This window comes from Dasypus novemcinctus, chromosome 4, assembly GCF_030445035.2.
Source record: "Dasypus novemcinctus isolate mDasNov1 chromosome 4, mDasNov1.1.hap2, whole genome shotgun sequence".
NCBI lineage: Eukaryota > Metazoa > Chordata > Mammalia > Cingulata > Dasypodidae > Dasypus > Dasypus novemcinctus.
The window spans coordinates 19,517,816-19,535,356 of NC_080676.1; the positions used below are offsets into that span (position 1 = coordinate 19,517,816).

The window sequence follows — 17,541 nt, forward strand, 5'->3', positions numbered from 1 at the left end:
CCATTGGGCCGAGTCCACTTCCCTACTTCATATATTTTGGACTGTATTTTGGTGAATATATATTTATAATTCTTGCATCTTCTTTTTGGTTCATCCCCATTATTAGTATATAATAACCATGCTTGTCCCTCCTAACTTTTTTTGACATAAAGTCTATTTTATCTGATATTAGCTTAGCTCCCCACCTCTCTTTTGACTCCTACTTGCAGGGTATGTTTTTTTCCCATCCTTTCACTCTCAACCTATTTGTGTCTTTGAGTTTAAGGTGAGTCTTTTGCAGACAGCATAGTTAGGTCATATTTTTTTTATCCATTCGCCAAACTGCAATTTGACTGGAGAGTTTAATCTATTAAGGTCAGCACTGATAAATACAGGACTTTCTTCTGACATATTGCCATTTATCTTTTTTTGGTCTTATACCTGTTTTGTCCCTTATTACCTTAATGCCTTCTTATATGTATTTGATTTTTTATGTTGTACCATACTGAGTGCCTTCTCATTTCTACCAGGATATATTTTTCATCCTTTTTCCCTGTGGTTACCATGGGGTTAAAATTAACATCCTTAATATATAATAATCATATTTGGTTTGATACCAACTTAACTTCAATAGCATGCATATATACTTTTCTTTTACCTCTCTGTCCCCCTACTTTTTTATTTGTACTTTTTACCACTTATATGCTTTGTATTTTAATCAGGGATCCATGAAGGGGGCTTATATCTGCCACTTTACTATTTTCTGTATGTCTAAATGTCTTTCTTATCCTTTTTTCTTAATTCCTTCTTTTATGTTAAAGAGATGTTTTCTGGTGTAACTTTTTATTTCTTTGTTTTTCTCTACTTTTTTTTTTTTAGTTATTTTTATAGTGTTTGCTGTGGATATTATAGTGAGTATCTTAATTTACCTTTTTCTGATTGATATTAACTCAATTTCCGGAGTATATAAAAACTTTGCTCCAATGTATCTCTGTTCCTTTCCTTCTCTATTTTACTACTTTAATATTGTTTTCATACAAATTGTAACTGTATAAGTTACAGGTTCATAACATATTGCTTAATGTGATTGTCTTTCAAAAAACATAGGAGAAGAAAAGAATTAGAAACAGAAATGTTTTTATCCTTGGAGAAATCATGGATACACGGAACCTCTGTTTCCAGCCCTTGTCAATCCTCCCTCTTTTTCTCCCCTAGCTTATTCACATGAAGGTGTTTGGTATGTTTCCATTTGCACATATTTGCCTGCAGGTATTCAGTATATTTTTATTTTCCAAGAGACCACAGGCAGATGGGGGAAATGTTAAATTTTAATCGGCCCTGGATGCTTGACAGAGCACAAAGGTTGCTCATTGGCAGGATCCCCTCCTCCTAAAGTTTGTAAAGACCACCACTCAAGCAGTGCAAGTGTCCTTTGTCTCTGATGTGAAGTGAAGCCTGTGGCGCTGCCAATAAGTTGGGATCTCCAGGGGACCAGCCACAGTTGGACTCTTATCTCCAACATGAAGTGGTATGTGCATTGTTGCCACCCACTGACCTAACCCAAGCAGTTGGCCTCCCCAGAGGACTGGCGATGGTGGGATCTTTCCCCCTGCTCTTTTTATGCCGTATAAGTAATAAAGTGGGAGTGTCTGTTGTGCCTGAGCCTGTGTTCCCATGATGCCCTATATAGCAACTCATTCCACAATACTGTCTTTCATAATGCCTAGGTCTTATATTTACTAATGATTTTTATTGCTTTATGTGGATTCAAGTTATTGTTTACTGTCCATTTCTTTCAGCTTGACAGATTCCCTTTAATATGTCATGTAAGGCTGGTGTACTAGTGACAATTTCTTAATTTTTGTTTGATCTGGAAATGTTTGAATTTCTCCATTTTTGAAGGAGAGTTTAGCTGGATATAGAATTCTAAATACAATTGTTCTAGTAATTTTTTTGTAGATTCATCTAAGTAGATGATTACGTCAATTTGCAATAAATAGTTTTACTTTTTTCTAATCCATATGCCCCTCTCTTGACCTTCACTCCTCTTTCCCTTTTCCGCCTTAAAATGTTGACTAAAATCTTTAGTGATGAATAAAGGTATGAGACTGAATGTTTTTATCTTGTTCCTGTTTTTAAGGAAAAAGCATTCTATCTCTCATCAGTAAATACAATGTTAGCTGTAGTTTTTTCATAGATAACACTATTAATAGTAAATATTTTTTAAAATATCAATTTAAAATATGAACCCAGTTCATTCTTGGGCAGGAAGGCAGATTAGAAGCAAAGAGAATATAAAGATGCTTTAAAGTCACTGACTATAAATGGGAGATCAAGAACATTTAGTCAGTCTCTTTCTAGTGGTTAAATGCTCAAAAGACATTGTTAGGCAGGTGCATTTTTATTTTTATACCTAGGTCAGAATGGATCTCCCTAGTATTTATTATACTTTTCTACTTCTATTCTTATTACTTTATTTGTTTTAGTAAATAAAACTATGACTTATCACTGAAAATTTCCTCTAAAATACACACATTTTTATTCTGCAAGTATTATAGTCTGACATATTTCAGTATACTCTTTCAGCTTCCTGGTTAGAAATTACTTTTTTTATCCTTCTAATGAAAGTGTTGAAATAATGAACTATACTTGGTTTTATTATCATTAATATTAGAAGGGAGCATATTTAAAATGAGTACTTTTCTGAATCAAATGCCTTTTGCGTACCATCTGAAGACAGATGTTCTCAGAAATACTGGGCATCTGCAGAAGAATGAAAGATGCGTGATCATAGAATATCACCTGTCTGAAGTAATCCTGGTTTTGAATGTGACTTTTCACTGTTACTATAAATGGTTCTCCATGCAAGAGAACAACAACCTTATAATTCAGATAAAGGTTTTAGAATTTGGAAAGCAGATTTGCATTTGAAATAAGAAATGTTCTTGTTCTAAGTGTGTATGATTTTATAGGAGCATCCATCCTGCTGTCTGATAAAATAATCAGTTTCTTTTCAAGGTTCTTTTTTACCGGGAGAATACTCTTCTGTTGCATTTTTTCTATTCTGCAGGCTGTACAGCCTAGACTGTATACAGTGCTGCTCATTTGTATTGATTCATCCCAGAGGAAAAGCAAAGTACACTTACATATTGATATTAAAGGGGGTTAAAGACTATAGGGAATGTAAAAAAAAAAAAGTGAATGGATTGTGTTTTATGAGAAGTTTGTTTAGTTATTTCTAACAGGAAAGGACTGGATTTATTCCACGTAGTTGTTGAATGAATAAATGAATTAATTTGCTGAGTTTGATCTGATTTAGATCTCTAAATTTTTTCTCAAGTCCCGATCTGTTGTGTTCTACCCACCTAGGAAATCTGTTTATAAAACCTTGTTGCCTTTCAAATTTAGTGTGCTCAAAATCAGTCCCTTCTTTTTCCCTGTCAAAACAATTTCTGTTGCTCACATTTCTCTTTTTTTAAAAAAAGATTTATTTATTTCTCTCCCCTCCCCCCACCCCAGTTCTCTGTTCTCTGTGTCTGTTTGCTTTGTCTTCTTTGTCTGCTTCTGTTGTTGTCAGTGGCAACAGGAATCTGTATTTCTTTTTGTTGCGTCCTCTTGTGTCAACTTTCCGTGTGTGTAGCACCATTCCTGGGCAGGCTGCACTTTCTTTCGCGCTGAGCGGGCTCTCCTTATGGGGCTCACTCCTTGCGAGTGGGGCTCCCCTACTTGGGGGGCACTCCCTTGTGGCAGGGCGCTCCTTGCGCACCTCAGCACTGCGCATGGGCCAGCTCCACACGGGTCAAGGAGGCACGGGGTTTGAACCGTGGACCTCCCATGTGGTAGACGGACGCCCTAACCACTGGGCCAAGTCCGCTGCCACATTTCTCATTTTTTGGCCAAGGGCATTTTCCAAGTTCCCTAGGTTAAAAAATTTGATATGGAAAAGAATAAAAGATAATATTTTTCACATCATTCCTATTATCCTGCCTTGACATAACAGCTTCCAAAATATTTCTGAATCTTCAGTCTCTCCTCTCCAATCAAATATAACCATTACCAGGTTGTTCTAAAACATTGCTTTTACCCTTAGCAATCTCTTATTCAATTGCCTGCTGTGAATCCTTGACAGAGAGAGCCCCAACTCTACTTATCTTTATGATCTTCAAAGTACTGCATAATCTGTCTCTTTTTTTGCTACCTCCTCTAACATCTGACTCTACAACAGCAATGATAAAACCTATAGCAATGACAATAATTACTAACAGTTTTGGGTTTTTTTTGGCTTTTATATTAACAGTTATTTAGTGTTTTCTAGGCACTGTCTAAGCCCTGTTTTAAGTGTTGTACATATATTAAATCATTGAATTCTCAGAACAACCCTGTAATTTGGGTATATTACTATACTTATTTATAGAAGTTACTTGCCTAAGTTTATGTTGCTGTATATGGCCCAGGCAGTATTTAAATCAATCATTCTGCTGTTCTGCCTCTCAGTAACCCTTTTCTTTATTTAGCCAGGCTACTTTGTTGATTGTGTTGTATTGTTTTGTTTTGTTTTTAATATGTCCTGCTAGATCTTACCTTTGTCTTATTTTTCTCTTCCTCCCACGTGAAAAATTTCCCCCACCTCTTTCTACTGTTCACCCTCATTTCCTTGTTAAGGTGTGAATTAAGTCCTGTAAAATCTGCCATGTATAGTTCAGCTCACAGCTTTTTTCCTGTTAAGTTTCTATGCGAGCTTTCACAATATTTTAATACTTTTCATCTTGTATTCTGGCTTGTATTCTTATGTTGCTATGCATAAGTTTTATTTTTCCCACAAGATTCTAAGATTAATATTGTCTGAGTCTCACCACTTTCTAGACATTTGTAAAATGTTGAATGAGGTTAGTGATCCTGGGTCTCATTCTGGTCTGTTGGGAAACTCTGTGTTCTCTATCCAATTAAATAAAGTTGTGGTTAAATCTCACTCTGCATAAATGTGACTTGAGGACAGTTTCATTACCCCTCTTTTCTCATTTCTAAAATACAGGTAAGAATATCTTCGTCATAGAGTTGTGTTGAGTACTAGAGACAATGTATGTGTCAAGCCTCATACATAGAAGCTTCTTTTATTCATATAGCTTTTGGTCTGGAGTCTTGTTAATTATATTACATCATCAATTTCCCCCAGTTCCTCATGCTTATATGTCCCTTAAAAGATCTCTATTCATGATCATTTGACAATGCAGTGATTTTTCTTTTTATAACGATTGTTTTATTAATGTCAGTATTACTAATTAGTTCAGTCTGGAAATAAGATGAGCTATTGTGTCTTTTCCAAGGTTCCTATTAGAACCTCAGAGAAGGTTGTTCCATTGCAATTTGCTATCTTCTGACTTTGTGGCTATTTGTAACAACAAGCCAGATTCCCCTGTTTCTTTAAAACTCTTGGTTAGATGCCACCAGGTCTATATAATTTAGTCATTTAATTTGTTAATTAGATGTAAAATATTCAGTGCATTTACCTCAATTTGAACTAATAACTGATCAGTCTCCTTAAAAGAGCATCTTGGAGGAGCAGATGTAGCTCAGTGGTTGAGCGTCTGCTTCCCATGTATGAGGTCCTGGGTTCAATCCCTGGTACCTCCTTTAAAAAAATAAATAAATACAATGGAAAAATTTTTTTGAAAAAGCAGGTTGGCAGTATAATTCAGAGAACTTTGTAATATACTTGCAGTTTTGATGGTTGCCATGGGTTTAGATTTGTTCACACTGCATGCTTTTTATTCATCAATCTTTGAGTTTCTTGCTTCCATCTCACATCATGTGTTTGAGGTTGCATTTTATAAAATGAAACATTGTACATGCCTACAAAATGATTTAGGGTTATTTCTGACTTATGTGTTCTTAAAAATACCAGCTGCTGCTTGGTTGAAAATGTGATTTAATTTGACTGACACATGAATTTTATAGTTCGTAAATATGGATAGATTTTCCTTGTTTGTGTTCATAAGCCCCTTGGACCATATGTTAATGTGTTTCTAGATTTCATTTCATTTCTTTATTTTAAAATCAATAACAACAAAAACCTTGGGGGAAGCCTTCATATTCGTTAAATTTTTGAAAACATGTTTTTATTTTTCTGATTCACACTTGTACTTGAAAGATTCCTTCTTATTTTAATGGTTTCCTAATTTTTCTATTTTAGGAATTTTATTTTGTTGGCAGGGAATAGTTTAGATATAAGTATATATTGTTTTTAGGGAACAGTTGCTTTTTTGATGTATGAGAAACATTTCTCCTCATTTGAGTGGTACAGTTTTAAAAACCTAATGCCTAGATTTAGTTACAGATGTAGCAGATTGTTATAAATTCATTCATTTATTTTAATGGTTCTTTAATAATTTTGGAATCAGAAAGCCATTGTAAAATTCGTGATTATGTTGGCTCTTTTTACCAGAATTGAACACACATAGACAGATTTAAAGAGATTTAAGGATCCCCTGAAGGCCCTGGATATGGAATAGTACATGTATACATAAGTATAACATTAGGCACCATATAAGAGCTTATTTGTTTTTATTTATTTTTTATGGATCACTACCTTTTTTAAAAATATATTATTATTTTAAAAGATTAATAGATCACACAAAACGTTACATTAAAAAACATAAGAGGGCGGCGGACTTGGCCCAGTGGTTAGGTCGTCCGTCTATCACATGGGAGGTCCGTGGTTCAAACCCCGGGCCTCCTTGACCCGTGTGGAGCTGGCCCATGTGCAGTGCTGATGTGCACAAGGAGTGCCCTGCCACACAGGGGTGTCCCCCGCGTAGGGGAGCCCCATGCGCAAGGAGTGTGCCCCATAAGGAGAGCTGCCCAGCGTGAAAGAAAGTGCAGCCTGCCCAGGAATGGTGCCACACACACATAGAGCTGACACAACAAAATGACACAACTGAAAGAAGCACAGATTCCCGTTGCCGCTGACAACAACAGAAGCAGACCAAGAAAACGCAGCAAATAGACACAGAGAACAGACAACCAGGGTGTAGGGGGAGGGGAGAGAAATAAATAAATAAATAAATAAATCTTTAAAAATCAAACAAAAAACATAAGAGGTTCCCATATACCCCACTCCCCACCTCTTAATGCCCCCCCTCCCACATCAACTTCCCCATTCATCAGTGAGGCACAAAGAGCTTTTAAAAAATGTAAACAAATCAATATAAATATGCTAAATGGGGAGCAGTTCATGTGGGTAGTTGGGGACAGCATGTGGAACAGCTTGTGGGGTCACAGTAGGCCTCATGAAAATGATGGAACTTGGGAGGCTAGATAGGCATTCAGAAGACAAAGCCCATTCCAAGCAAAGATGATAGCATGAGCAAGTGCACAGCAAACACCTGACTGGTTTGGATATCCGTGAGTGTTGTGATCCCCTTGAGGGTGATGACTGTTTCTGATTCACCTTTGCGTTCTGCATTGTACCCAGTACATAATACTTTACTTATTATTTAGATTCAACAAATACATGTTGAATTCAAGTATACTTTTTACTCTTTATTATGGTTCCTGAGACTATCTTTCTTTGTATACATTGCATCTTTGCTCTCATATGTATACTTCTGTAGGAAAACAAGTTAAATGGATGTCATTACAGTGACCAGTTGACTTTAAAAAGAATTTAAAAACTTAAGTCTAATATTAGCAGAGAACAGGTTTGATATTGATAAGAAATTGTATTTCTTAAATTGAGTCTCTGGAAACAGTTGCTTTTTGGATGTGTGAAAGAAGCATTTCTTCTTAGTTGCTTAATTAGCTTTTGGGAACAGTTAAAATGGTCGTTAAGCATCAGATAAAATAATAGTAGCCCCTACTAAGTAAACTTTCGTTTAAATAAAAGCTAAGTGAAGTCTATATCATTATTGTAATACAATGAATTAATAATAAATACATAAGTAATAAAAGAGGTTTCAAAATTATAATATCCTTCTTAAGAGATTTTTTTGTTTTTGTTCCCTTGGAAAGCAGTAATGTCTATGGGGAAGAGACTGGGGCAGGGTAGTGTTGGTGTTCTCTCAATTTTAGTTGGATTTAAAAGGTCCACCCAAAAATAAAATATGCACTCATAGGCAACCTGATTATCAACTTTTCCTTTCATGGCTGCAAAACATTCTGTGAAATATTTTTTATTTTATTTTATTTTATTTTTTATTTCTCTCCCATTTCCTCCCCCCCGGTGTCTGCTCTCTGTGTCTATTCGCTGTGTGTTCTGCTGTGACCGCTTCTATCCTTATCAGTGGCACCGGGAATCTGTGTTTCTTCTTATTGCGTCACCTTGTTGTGTCAGCTTTCCATGTGTGCGGCTCCATTCTTGGGCAGGCTGCACTTTCTTTTGCACTGGGCAGCTCTCCTTATGGGGCGCACTCCTTGCGCATGGGGCTCCCTTACTCAGGGGGACACCCCTGCGTGCAGGGCACTCCTTGCGCGCATCAGCACCGCACATGGTCCAGCCCCAGGTCAAGGAGGCCTGGGGTTTGAACCGTAGACCTCCCATGTGTTACGCAGACGCCCTATCCATGGGCCAAGTCTGCTTCCCTGAAATAGTTTTTTTACTGGTTAATTTTCTTACCATTATTCCCAACATTAAAGCAGTAGTTCCTGTGTCAGTGAACTAGATATATTATAATTAATTAAAAAAAACTTTCTGCCTAATTTAAGCTTTTGTGTTTATATTGTTATAATATGGACTATTAAGCACACACTTCATACATCCCTTCATTCAAGTGTTATTTAATGAATACCTTTTCTGTGCTAAGCCATTTTATAGGTACTATGGAGCCTATAAAGACAAAATATTAATTCTTTGAAGCACTCAAATCTTCTACTGTATCCTTTTAGTAATAGGATACATTTATTCTGATTCATTTACGCAGTTGTCTCTTTCAGAAATACAACTTGTATTTATGGGTTCGTTTTAGAGGAGTCAGAGGTAATATAGAAGATCGTTTTACTCTGCAAAGCCAACTTGCCTGATTGGGGTTGAATATATGGGCTTTATTTTTCTTATCTAGCTTTCTTTCTTTTTTTTTTTTAAAAGGTTTCTTTCTTTCTTTCTCTCCCCACCCCATCCCGGTTGTCTGTTCTGTGTCTATTCGCTGCGTGTTCTTTGTTCACTTCTGTTGTTGTCAGAGGCATGGGAATCTGTGTTGCTTTTTGTTGCATCATCTTGCTGTGTCAGCTCTCCGTGTGTGCGGCGCCATTCCTGGGCAGGCTGCACTTCCTTTCGCGCTGGGCGGCTCTCCTTACGGGGCACACTCCTTGCGCGTGGGGTTCCCTACACAGGGTACACCCCTGCGTGGCGCGGCACTCCTTGCACGCATCAGCACTGTGCATGGGCCAGCTCCACACGGGTCCAGGAGGCCCGGGGTTTGAACCACGGACCTCCCATGTGGTAGACGGACGCCCTAACCACTGGGCCAAGTCCGCTTCCCTCTTATCTAGCTTTCAAGTCTAGAATTAGTCTGAATACTATGGCATTGTATTAATTCTTGGGAACTTGACTCCGGTTTTATTTTTATTGAATTATCAGACCTTTGGATCATAATGCTGAAAAGTAAACCAGATGTGATATTAGACATTATGGAAATTCTTTTAAACATTAATTTGCTTGTTTCTTAAAAGTTTAAGTATTAAAGATACATTTTGAGACACAGCATGATGCATTGATCATAAGGTGGTAAATTTCAAGAATTTCTTAGCATGTTAAGTATTCAAACCTTAATAACTGCCTACCTAAACTTTCCCTAACCAATTTCATTTTACTTAACCAATATGTAATTTATTAGAAAGATCCAGGTTTTATTATCTCTTTTACATAAAAATATAATGATCTATTTCAAGTTGTGTGGATCATATAAAAAGTTTGTTATGTAAATGGTTCACCAAATTTTAAAGACTTTAACACTTTGCTTTATTTTTATTTCCTTCAGAATGCTGTTTGTCTTTTAAAAATTACCTAATTAAGTTATACCTATAAGAACATATTCATGAAATATAAGTTTGATGTTGAGGTAGGATAAACCCTTGTTTCAAATCTGGTCTTTATTGTGTATAGTTGTCCTTTTTTCAGGGTCAGAAATTGGTCAAATCTGTGTGATTACCAGCAATATTATCATGGGAATTTTTCATTAAATACCAATTTCCCAGACTTTAAACAAGAGGTTTAGTAAAACTAAGGCTAGGAAGTAAGTTGGTAAAAATCTATTACAATATTGGACTAATCTTTGTTTCTTATAGTTCTGTTCTATACTGAAACATTTATGATGACCCACTCTATACGTAATGCCTAGGGGTAAAAGAGGTGTAAGACATAGCATTACCTTTAAGGAACTTTCAGTTAATTCAGTGTCTGTTGGGGCTCAAAATGATATAAAAATATAAATAAATCCAAAAATTACATACATTCTTAAAATCATAGATCCTTTATTCAAGCCTAACTGCCAAGGTCAATATGGGAGGAATTCTGGGGTGCAGCTTCCACGGACTTTAGATTAAAAGCCCTGGGTCTATTTTTCATAGAAAGTGTCTATTCTGTGGCCATTATAAGGCAACCAAAAATATAAGGCACTCCAGTTATTAACTTTTAGTGACACCAGTTTCATGTGCTCTGAAATCTGAGTTACACTGCAATTTTAAGAGGACAATGAGAACATTTTAATATACCATTGCAGTACTTGGTTTCAGCAGGTAGAGATGACAAACAGGGAGAAACATGAAAGGGCACATAATGATATCCCTCATTTTTATCAGTGGTCCTAAGGTGATACAATAAGTAGTTTATGTCTGGGTTTATTTTTATTTAAAACATTATTTTTAAAGTGAGGTATAATAACAAGATTGGATACTTTTGAGATCTTTCATGTAAGAAAATCTTGCTACACATCCAGCCATATACTTATGGGGCAAAGATCTCTATTTTGGATAATAGACTTTAGGAAAGTTTAAATAATAAGCAGAACCAGAGTAAGCAACTTCTGGCAGGAGATATTTGTAATCCATGCAAAACTTTAGAAAAGAATTTTAAAGAAAATTATTGATGATCATGCTAGTAATAATAGCTTTTATTTGACTTGTTTCTATGTGTTAGGCATGGTATTAAGCATTTGAAAATATAGATTTTTGTTGATTTATGTTTAAGCTGAGAGACTTTCTGACACACTGATCCCCTTTATAACACAGTTGGTTTCTAACTTGCAGGTTTTAAATGCACAGAGAGCGGGATTCAAGGCAGCCATAGTTCACAATGTCGATTCTGATGAACTCATTAGCATGGGATCCAACGACAGTAAGTACAGGTATCACTTTTCTTCTCTCCTGTTTGACAGATCATTCAAAACTAAAACTTAACAGGATTTCCCTTCTTTCATTTTCTGTGTAAAAAACAAAATTTCTTCCTTACTAGAATGATAATTCCCAATTCTTAACCCTCTTAAATCGAATTTATTCGTAATAGAGGTGGAATTCTTATTCTTTTCTGAACCTATATGTTTTACTTTAGAAGACATTGATATTTTGGTGAAAACCAAATCCTGAGTTAAGAATATCATAGAAGGATTTTGTGATTTAGATAGAGATTTTACAATATTGAATTTTAAGATATGCTGATATACTAAGTAACTACTGCATTCTTGTGGAATTTCAAAGCCCCATACTTGTGCTTTCAGTTGATTATTGGTCACATAATATACGTCAGCATGTCAATAGTTTTTTTATTTGAAATGGGAATATCTTTGCTTACTCCATACTACATATTAGTATATAGGAAAAATGAATCAATTTTAATGAAATAAGAGGCCTTAATCAAATTGTTAAGCTATATGCTTTGACTTAATTTAGTTTCTATCACTTAGGGTTCTATGAATTTTATAAAAACCTTTCTAAGACTAAGATGATTATCAACATTAATGATCACATGATATTTTGTTTTTCTTTTAGTACATAACCATAATAGCTTTTCTCTTAAGTTCCATTGATTCATATATGGAAGGAAGAGCTTGAAGCAAAGGGCAGACATAATGCTATGGACTGATAAAGGACATTGGAATATATTTAGGATTTTATCTACATCCTTAATTGGAAATATTTTTTATTCCTTGATCATAGATTCTTCTTTTTGTAGTCTAAAACAGTATTTTGTTGTTGTTGTTATTAAGAACTCTTCCCTTACTCTTAATATAGGCTTAGGCAGAATTCTAAAATTACAAACATAAAACATTAATGAGTTCCTTAATTAATTTCTTTATATGTTAAATTTTTATTATTTTAAGCTCCCAGCTGATTAAATCTTCATTGATTGTAGAATCCATGTTGTACTCTTAGGAGGTTGTACTATTTCAGGAGCAGTTTGACAACCTCTGCTGGGAATCAGAGGACTTGATGAAAGAAGTTTATTTACCAAGTAAAGTAGGACTATTGGTACTGCAGAATTGACACATTTCCTTCCTCTCCTTCTCCTACTTCTTATCTCCTCCTTTAAAAAAAAATTGTCATCCCAGATGATATGGCTCAGGTTAGTAACTTTTGTGACCTATACATACATTAGTGGCAAAATGGAAATCACATATACTTTGGAAATAGACCTGAATTCAAATTCAGTTCCTATTTGTATTACACAGTATAATGTAGATCAAATTACTGTGTATCTTGCCAAAGACTTGAGCCCAAAATATAGCAAATTTTCAAGATCTTCTCAAGGACCAAATATGTTTTGGGGGTTAGTATTTGTAAACTGGTATTACTCTTTTGATGTGTTTTCAATCAAAATTTTACAAGCAGGAAATTTAGTTCACTTTAACTAACCTGTTTTGTCTTTGTGATACCATAAAACTTTTTTTGTGGTAGTCATATTAGGTCCTAAGGAGAATGTATGTGCGCCATTTAAAAATTTTAAAAGTAGTATATAATCATATAATACTATTATTGCCATGGAAATTGTTCCTAAATTGGAACAACTTATTATATTTCAAAAATTGCTCAGATTTTGGTTCTTGACTTTATTATTAATTGCAGTACTTTTTGTGATCTTTTGTTCCTCGTGTGTGTGTATGCACATATGCATGTGTGTGCATGTGTTTAAACATTTTATATATCCAGAGCCAGATATTGTAAATATCTTTACCATTTCAAATTTGCTGTTACTTGGTAGAGGAAAAGAAAGCATGGATTTGTCCAAAGGGACATGTATCTATCCCTCTATTCAAGGCATTCCTAGCAATAAAGAATATTTTAGGTGTTCTCCTAAGAGAGGAAGTTCTTATGTCTGCAAACAAAGTTTTAAAATCCCTTTGCTAACACTACCCACAAGGAATGTTTTGGTTTTTATTTTATCCAGGACACAGGATGGGTTGACATAGCGAGCTAGTAACATTCTTCATCTTCAGAAGGCAGAAGAATGTGGTGGGGAAAACACTAACTCCCTGCTGCAAAACCTGGAAATGTGGGTCTATTCCAGGCTAATTGATATACAAACTAGCCTATGTCCGTGGGAGAGTTATTTAATCTTTCCGAGCCCATTATTTACATCTCCTAAAGTGTGAATAGGGTAGCGGATGTAGCTCAAGTGGTGGAGCGCCTGCTTTTCATGTACAAAGTCCTGGATTTGATCCTTGGTACCTCCTAAAAACAAACAAACAAATGAGAAAAACAACCCTCATCAGGGAGCAAATGTAGCTCCATGGTTGAGCATCTGCTTCCCATGTCAAGGTCCTGGGTTCAAACCCTGGTACTTCCTTAAAAAAAAAGGCTTGTAAAAGTGTGAATAATTTTAATGTTCATTTTTAAAGATATTTATTTTATTTTATTTATCCCCCCAAGGTCATTGTTTGCGATCACTGTCTGCTCGTCTTTTCTTTAGGAGGCACCAGGAACTGAACCTGGGACCTTCTATGTGGAAGAGAGGTGCTCAGTCACCTGAGCCATCTCAGCTCCTTAATGTTCATTTGATGTGACAGGGTTGTGAAGATTATATAAGAGAAGGTGTATTAGAAAACCTATGCTAGGAAGCGGACTTGGCTCAGTGGTTAGGGCTTCCGTCTACCACACGGGAGGTCCGCGGTTCAAACCCCAGTCGTCTTTGAGCTGTGTGGAGCTGGCCCATGCGCAGTGCTGATGCGCGCAAGGAGTGCCATGCCACACAGTGGTGTCCCCCGCATAGGGGAGCCCCACGCGCAGTGAGTGTGCCCTGTAAGGAGAGCTGCCCAGCGCAAAAGGAAGTGCAGCCTGCCCGGGAATGGCGCCGCACACACGGAGAGCTGACACAACAAGATGATGCAACAAAAAGAAACACAGATTCCCGTGCCGCTGACAACAACAGAAGCGGACAAAGAAGACAACACAGCAAATAGACACAGAGAACAGACAACCAGGGAGGGGGGGTGGAGGGAGGGGAGAGAAATAAATAAATCTTTAAAAAAAAAAAGAAAAGAAAACCCATGCTATGGCAGAGTGGGAAGAGCCTAGATAGGAAGTCAGAAGCCTCAGGTTTGAGTCCAGGCTGTGCAAATTCCTAATTGTATAACCAAGGCAAGTTACCAGTATTTCTCTGTTTATTTCTTCTTTTTTCCTTGCTTCATTCCTTCAGTGAATATTTTTTGACTGCCTGCTCTGTATCAAGCACTGTTTCAGGCACTGTAAGTACAGCCAGGAATAATGTAGTCAAAGATCGCCTTCAAGCCTTGCATTGAGGTGGTAGAGTGCTGCGGTAGTTAAGAATGCCTGCTAAGGTTTGAATCCCAGCTCTACTACTTTCTATCTGTGTGGCCTTGGACACCTTACCTAACATCCTGGAGCCTCAATTTTCTTATCTATAAAATAGGGATGATAATAGTGCTTTATTGCAGTGTTGGATTGTTGTGAAAATTAAATGAATTAAGACATTTACAACATCTAGAAAATTGCCTCACTCTTACATCATTCAACGCTTGTTTCGTATTATTACTGTTGTTGTTATCACATTCTAGGGTAGGAGAAAGGAAATGAACACATAATCATATAGATGTGCTATAATACCATGTAGTGTTAAGTGCCGTGAAGAAAAATGTCTGGCTGAGTGACAGGGATGAGAGCTGGGTGTCTCTTTTAGATAAGGTGGTCAGAGAAGTCTTCTCTGAGACAATGACATTTGAGCTTAGATTAAAGTGAGGGGCTGAGCCATGCAGGTTTCTGGAGGAGGTATGCTCCAAGCAGAGGGTATAAGTGCAAAGGCCTTAAGATATAGCAAGCTTGGTGTTCTCAGTGCATGGCAGAAATCCAATGGCTGGAGTGGAGTGAGGTAGGGAGCTAGTGTCAGGAGATGAGTTTAGAGGGGGAGTCACGGGCCAGATCATGAACTTATTTTAAGTAGGTTTTGAGCAGGTAATCTAAAATAGTTTGGAAGGATCACAGTCACTGTTCTTTGAATAGACTGAAGGCGAAGGTGAAAGACAGGCAAGAGTGCCAACAGAGAAACCAGTTAGAAAGTTGCTGCAGTAGCCAGGCGAGAGGTAATGGTGGGTTGGACTTTTATCAGTGATTGTCACGGGAAATGTTGGATTATAAACTTAGTTTGAAATTGGCAGGATTTGACATAGGGACCAAGGAAAGGGTGTAGTCAAGGATGACTCCAAAATACTTAGCCACAGCAACGAGGTGGATGATGATGTTGTTTATGGAGATGGGAAAGACCAAGGTGCAGAGCTGATTGACGAGGAAGAGAAGAGTTCTTTTTGAGAAACATTAAGTTAGAAACATCTATTAGGTAACTAAATGAAGATACTGAACAGGCAAATAGATATATGAATCTGGAGAGGTTGGGGCTGATGATTTAAATTATAAATTATCTATGATATTGTAATTCTGTTTGTGCCTACTTCACAGAGTGAATTAAGATTTAGTGTTTTTTTCATACACAGAAAAATAATGTTGCAAAGTCTTCAAGATGGCTAATCATATTTATATGCAGCATTTTTTCCCTTTCCTTTCAAGCATCAGACTAAAGTGAGATGCTTTTTATATCTCTTTAAATGTTATAGCCCAAAGAAGTTATATTACTTCCAATAATTTTGAGTCAACAGTTACAAGTCAAAAGTATCAGAATATCTTTAGAAAATAATAAAACATCTTACTGAGGACTTACAATTCCAAGTTTTAAGTATCAAATAAAATGGATATTAAGCTGATATATGATAGAGAAAAATCTCTTAGCAGGATAGAAAATCTCTTTAAAATCTCTTTAAAATATGTATAATCATATAGCAGTACTCCTGCAGCTATTAAAACAATGAGGTGAATCAGTGTTTATTGATATGGCAGGATATCTCAGGTGTATTAATGACTGGGAAAAGAGTTTACCCTTTTTCCTGTTATGTGATCCCATTGATACAGGAATGAACTTTTTATTGATCCTATTTATATTAAAAATACAAATAAATATTTCTTGACTAAACATTTTGGTTCTTGCCTACATGGGGCTTTCATGGAGTATGTCTGTGACAGAGAGAGAGAGAGAGAGAGAGAAACTTTGTGTATGAGGATGAATGTTTATATTTGAAAAAAACAATTGGGAGGAAAAAAATCTGTCAAGAATAACAAGATTTTAAAACTTGTCTTTATAAGGATAGAAAAACAAATCACTGGTTGCTGAGGTTTGGGGGTGAGGTTCACTATAAAGGGGAATTTGGGATGGTCGTGGAACGTTCTATATTCTGATTGGACAGTGGATACATAACTTTATCAAAACTTATAGAACTGTTTATTTAAAAAAACACACAACAACTCTTGTCTTTGGGCAGAAAGGATTATGGCTATGTTCTGTTTTCTTCTTTTTTGCTTGTGTCCCCTCTCCCCCCCACTTAAAAATACATAATGAATTTATATTGTTTTTTAAAATGTAGAACAAAGTTATTTGAAAAATAAACACATTTTCTCTAAGTCAAATCTGTTAAATTAACTCACAACTAACAGTAAGGTAACTTTTGTCTAGTAACATTAAGGAACATTAAGAGGATTGTTTTTATTTCTATTCCCATGTAATGAGTAATTTTATAAAATTATTTCTTCATTAGCATTTGATTGTGGGTTTTTTTTTGTTTTTAAAGAAGTTATGGATTGATTGTGGGTTTTTAAATATGGGTTATAAAAGGCAAATTTCTTAACATAGCAATCAAAATAAAGCTTTTATTATAAACTCCAGACTTAGGAGGAAATAGATAGTTACCCTATTTCCCTATCCTAGGCCCATATCAATTCCTGTCAGCCCTTTACTCAGGAAAGCTGGGTATGTGTGGTGTTATTTTTCATACTATTGAAAAGTGGTCTTTTCTTAAATTCTCTCATGGTTTACTTCTCTCCTGGGAATGAGGATGTTTTTAGAAAGTTCATTTTTTCCTTTACAAATTGAGTTATATGTAGGAAGAAAACATAATTTCTCTTCTTCCTTCTCTAACAGTTTGTTATTATGCCTATAGAACAATGAAATGAAAACTTTAAAAATAAAATTCATGTCATAATCTTATAGGACTACTGAGAGAATTAAGTGAGATCGTA

At 36.0% G+C, this 17,541-nt stretch overlaps 1 protein-coding gene across 1 annotated transcript in view; it reads left to right on the forward strand.

Annotated features, from left to right (window-relative positions):
• The window catches only part of RNF13 (ring finger protein 13), a 151,979-nt gene that overhangs the window by 72,307 nt on the left and 62,131 nt on the right, over nucleotides 1–17,541 (forward strand). The window contains exon 5 of the mRNA XM_004472886.4: nucleotides 11,218–11,305. Within this exon, the coding sequence (XP_004472943.1) occupies nucleotides 11,218–11,305 (88 nt within the window). The remainder of the gene's footprint in view (nucleotides 1–11,217; nucleotides 11,306–17,541) is intronic.